The sequence below is a fragment of the Cariama cristata genome, unplaced genomic scaffold (genome assembly GCF_000690535.1).
Source record: "Cariama cristata isolate BGI_N322 unplaced genomic scaffold, ASM69053v1 scaffold12886, whole genome shotgun sequence".
NCBI classification, from domain to species: Eukaryota; Metazoa; Chordata; class Aves; order Cariamiformes; family Cariamidae; genus Cariama; species Cariama cristata.
Window position 1 is genome coordinate 1 of NW_009620465.1, and position 5,644 is coordinate 5,644.

The 5,644-nt window shown below is 37.3% G+C and overlaps 1 protein-coding gene across 1 annotated transcript; it reads right to left on the reverse strand.

Annotated features, from left to right (window-relative positions):
- Positions 1 to 2,509: 2,509 nt before the first annotated feature.
- On the reverse strand, positions 2,510 to 4,072 carry LOC104162806 (gap junction alpha-9 protein-like). The gene has a single exon (XM_009701625.1). The coding sequence runs from the start codon at positions 4,070 to 4,072 to the stop codon at positions 2,510 to 2,512; it is 1,563 nt and encodes a 520-aa protein (XP_009699927.1).
- Positions 4,073 to 5,644: the final 1,572 nt, after the last annotated feature.

Genomic DNA, 5,644 nt, shown 5'->3' on the forward strand with positions numbered 1-5,644 from the left:
CCACGGCGCGATGGAGTGCGTCCGGTCGTGAGCGGGGCAGGGTGAGCAACGTCTAGCATTCGCCGTGTCGCCGAGCGGTGAAGCGCTGCTGCGCCTGCTGTCGCGGCTTTCGGTTAGATCAGTTAACTATCGTACTCGTGGCTTGAGTAGTAACTGGAACTGACTGAAAAATCACAGAAGAAAGTTGCAGCAAGCTGCAGCTGCAGAGTTGCCTACACAAGGGGCTCCAAGGAGTTATATGCGGTGGAATCTTCGCATCGAAAAGAAAGTCTTTTGCCTTAGCCTGTTTTAAAAAACGGATGCGGTTATACCCGTTTATTTTTGCGAAGTGCTGTGGTATCTACTGACTGATAAAATCTGTTTATTATAAAAAAAAACAAACCACCACCCAACCAACTGAATAATCTTGCACCTGCGATGTTAGTCTTTTCACACTTTTTTCTGCATGCTCTTCTGCAATGTCTTCAATTTTCACTGGAATTAAGTTATGCTTTTCTGTTGGCAAGGTGTGTAATGAAATAGAATGCTTGACTCATGTCCACACAAAAAAAAGTTCATGAAAATCCCCTGTCAGCAATAGAAAAATGAATTCTTTTGTATCTTGTCTTGAACCCACAAAAATGCAAATGTCATATCCCATATGTGAGCATCTAAATGCTAATTTTCTACTATTTAGACAACGGAAGTGGAGTGCATTAAATACTAGGCTTTTTATTACAGAAACATTAAATGCAAAACATGCATTAGCACAGTTATTGCCCATAGAAACTTACACATCAAGAACTGCAAGATTAAAGCCACAGTAGCAGTATTAACTCAGCTAAATCACACTATACATTTATATAAATTCCTGTATATTAACAGAATGTTAAATTTTACAATGTAAGCAGAATTACATAGGGCTGTATTTATGTATACTCTTAAAGCAATATTAGAGGTGAGAAGAATAGCTGCTGGGGAGAAATCTGCAGCGAATAGTTTTAATAGTATTAATGCATATTTCTTATGTGGACAAATTAATGCTGCTGCTGCAAGCAACAGAGCCTTTTACGTTTTCTAGGTCCTATTTTTCTGAATATTGTACAGCCTTTAGCCAATCTGAAACATGGCTGGCTCATAAGCATAATGATAATGCACATTAAGAATTTAATGATGCTGTAACATCATGATGCTACATCTCACGAATTATTTTTCCAGTACACGTACAGTAAGTCAAATCCACTAGTAAAAAATACACACGTATACACTAATGCATCCCAGATGTGAACACCTCACCAAGTATTCACAGCCTGTCAGTGCTCTGCAACTCGAGTAAATGTATTTCATTCATAGAAGTCTCGATTACAAATGTCACACAGTATTTTGTTCATCTTTCCCTCTTTTATTATTTCAAAATGTTTCATTGAACTTGCTTTACACTTTATGGACTGGAGCAGCAAGTGGAAGAATGTTTTTTATTTATTACCACCGTAAAAAGCATAAATGGAAACGGTCCTTCTAAACCATTATAAGCTATTATTTGATTTAAAAGTTTGTCAGGATTTGGGGAACAGATGGACCCCACAGCATCCAGAAAAGGAGTGGGTTTACAGTTTGATAAACCTTTTATGTATTTTTTGACATCGTAACTGAAAGTTAACCTTTTTTTTTTACTTTTTAACCATAGTAAGCCTTCTGGTTTGTGAAATCCAAAATTTCTGAATAATACATTTCAGTAACTTGTTTTGGGATTTAAAAAAAATATTGCTAGCTTATTAGTGTTATGCAAAATCTCAAAATTAAAGTTTACAACTCATTTGTAATTCATGATGCTTCAAAAATGTAATAATGTATTTAACAGTAATAGTACACAATTACAGATTCACTCTAATTTTTCTGCTGAGGAAGTCAGTGGTGATACGCTGAAAAAAATGTGTACCGTGAAGTCAAAGAATTAGCAATACATGTATCAAATGTTTTGTTCTTTTCGTATTTAACACAGTTCAAACTGTGGAATATGTCTGAAATTCTGCTTTCAGACAGCTATGAAATGTCTGTTTGAATTCTCAGAGAGACTAAGCAGAAATATATTTACTAATAATTAATTTCTGCTGAGAGCACCAGTGCCATCTTTAGCCTAATTTAATTTACCGGTCTTCGTAAAATATTTTGTTAGACTGTAAATTTTGTCTTCCGCTTTTATTCAGTTTAAATAATATCAGCTGTGATTTTATGCCTGACTTTTCCTAATATGCGGACTTACACAGTGTGTGTTTTCCTTTGTAGCTGGAAGGGTAGTGTAGAAGTTTATACATCGCTGTCTAAGCCACAGTTTCATTACAAAGGAAGTAAAGAAACTGTTTAAAAGTTACTTAGCTAATATTCAAAGGGCTACACAACTTTTCTATCTATCTGAAACAACTGGTTAAAGTTGAATGATTTAGCTACTCTTGTACATAGGTCTTGCTTATGTCACAATGTTCAGTAATTACTCCAGCACTGACTAGTGCGATTGACAGGTTAATTCACACTATATCTGAAGATCAGTGGGGGCACGCCTGCTGCTGGCATTACTCGACAGCGACAGTCGCCTGGACAGAGAGAAAAGCTTAGGACTATCGCAGTTTCTACTCTGTTTAGATTCTGAGCTCACCTCCCCTGTAGAGTCAGGAGTGTCTGGTCGGCTAGAATTTTTTATGTCAGCATTGTAAGGAGGTTGGGCTTTGTTTGCACTGAAACTGCTTTGTGTTCTGTTGCTGTTCTTTGGAAGAGAATTTGTTGAAATTCCTGCACTCTCAACCATTGCCGAGCAGTTCCAAGATGAACCAATTCGATGTTGTCTTCTGAAACCGGTAATAGGAAAAGTTGTATCTGGTTGCAGTGAAGTTTGAGATGACATTTCAGCAAAGCTTCTTAAGCATGTGCTCGAAGCTATACCTGCATTCTGAGTAACAACAGGGAAACGTTTCTTTTCAGCTTCATTTTGTGCATCACGTGCTTCAGTCCCAAGCTCGCCAAGCAGGCCTTCGTTATTATTTGTGCTAGTATTTTGAGTCTGATTGTCTAAAGCATTTGTAGCTGGCCTCTTCTTTGGTGATTTATTTTCCGGATTCCAATGGGTGTAATTGCTGCTGCTTTCTGTACGGTTATTTTGCACAGGCTGAAATATGGGAGGAGAATTTAGAACCGGGTAGACGGCAGAGTCAGTTTGCTTTTCCATTAGAAAGGTATAACCGCTAAGGGCAGAAGGAAGGGGCTTTTGAGGCATGGTGGATATTCCCAAAGAAGAGCGCGGTATCACAGAGTATTTCTTAGATTTGTTTATGTATAAGTTGTCAGGGTCATCCCTGTTTTTATTCTGCCCACAGAGCCCCATTTTAATTTTTCGGAATCCTAGGTGGATAATTTCCAGGATATTTAAAAGCAATGATACAGTCGCTATTGATTGCATGAATAATATGAAAACTGTCTTTTCTGTCGGTCTAGATACAAAGCAGTCAACTGTGTTCGGACACGGATCTCTCTGACATTTGTAAAGGGGATCTAGATGAAAGCCGTAAAGAAGATACTGCCCAATCATAAAACCGACTTCCACTGCAGATCTTGTGAAAATATGAATCACGTAAGTGCAGAGCAAAGACCCTCTTAGGGGTGCTTTGTTTAGCTTTCTTTGATCCAATTGCCGGAGTTCTCTCTCCAGTCTTTTCCGATTTTCAGTCATTTCTAATTCAGTGCTTTCAAGTTCCACTCTTATCTGAGCTTTCTTTTTTTGCCTCTCTTTTTCCAAGGCTCTTAGTCTGTATAAGGCATGACCCATATACACCAAGGAAGGGGAAGACACAAATATAACTTGCAAGACCCAGTATCTTATGAGAGAGATGGGAAAGGCCTCATCATAGCACACGTTTCTGCAACCAGGTTGCTCGGTATTGCATATAAATTCTGATTGTTCATCATTCCAAACATCCTCAGTTGCCACTCCGAGGACAAGCATTCGAAATATGAAGAGAATTGTTAGCCAAATCTTTCCAATAATAGTGGAATGAATGTGGACCTCCTCTAAAATGCCTCCAAGGAAATTCCAGTCTCCCATGGTTATTCTGCCATCTTAACACTAAAATGTATGAAAGAAAAAAGTATCAAACATTGTAAAAGCTGCAGTCTTTCCTTAATGCATTATGGAAAAAATAACACTGGAAAAAAAAATCATATCTCACGTTTTAATCATGGCAGCATGACCCACTGCGCATTGATAATCTAGGTAGTATTCTCCCTCATCTACAAGATGGAGAAGTGCATCATCCGCCTGTGTCTAATTTATCAGTAAAAGACACCATGATAAGCACATCACTGTGAGGTATTAAGCACCCTCAGTTTTCATCAAATCAGTGGAAACTAAGGTGTCTGACTTGTAGTAGGATTTTAAGAGCATTATGTGGTCCATTTGAACCATCACCCGACAGCAGTATGAGAGCAGTACATTTGTATTTAGAAGACTTAGGAAGGTAGAGGAATACTTGCCAGTCCTCCTTTTCAGATATTCCAAGCCCCACGTTGCAGCTGAAGTTACAGTAATGTCCAATTACTGTTTCGCAGTGAAAATTGGTTATACGAAGGAACTTGAGGGGGAATAAAACATCTCACTAAAATTGCATCATTAAATTAAAAAATATGTTTAAGCATATAATTTGGCACAGACAATTGCTTTTTGTTTGCAGATTTCAACGATAAACAAATAAATAGAATCACCATAATCAGTCCAATTTCCTCTTATTAATGATACCTGCATTTGAAATACAGAAAAGAGGGACTGTGTCAAGCGTTGCTATCTTTGGCCCCAATTGTTTGAAAAATAAATGATTTATGCAAAAATTCCCTAGCAGCATTTTCCTAAATGATTACCATCTGACTACAGATAAACTGGTGAGATATGTGTGTAATCGCACATCTCGCCTTTCTTTCCTATGTTTGTTTCTTTCTCTGTTGCAGGACACTACATTGTGGACAAGATTTTAAATTCCTTTTCAGTGTTTATGTTATTGTATACACTAACAAAAAATCTTTTTCTTTTTTATGTGCAGGGGTAACCGGTACATCTGTAGATTCACCTTTTCATTGTAGGTACAGTACAATTCAATACTATTCAGTTATACTAAAACCAGAATAATCTGACTTTTTTTTAGGATAAAGGTGGTTTAACACAGTGTTTTCTGTTCAAATGTGATTCATTTTTCACCCTGTAAAAAAAGGAGTGTTATGAAATCAAATGGAAGTTGCTGTCTTATGGCCGCAATACTGATGACTATAGAGGAAAATTTATGTTAAGGCAGCCTACTAAACATGCAAATACTCTCGCAAATCGATATACAAATAGGCAAGTTAGACATTTTTTAAAGATAAACAAATTAAAAATAAATAGCAAATTAAAAATAAAACATACCTTTCTTTACAAAAATGTGTAAAATTAAAGATCTGCGGCGTCTGATAAAAAATTACAACCCCTGCCATCATCCATCCGTGTGAGTAAATTTCACATTATAAGCAGTTTATTTTGCTACAGGAGCAAGTGATGGAGCGCAAGCTTTGCACATTGAATTTGTATTTGCTAGGGATGGAGGGAGGAGAAAATCAATCTGTTGTTCAGTGTGCTACCGCTCCAAGCATA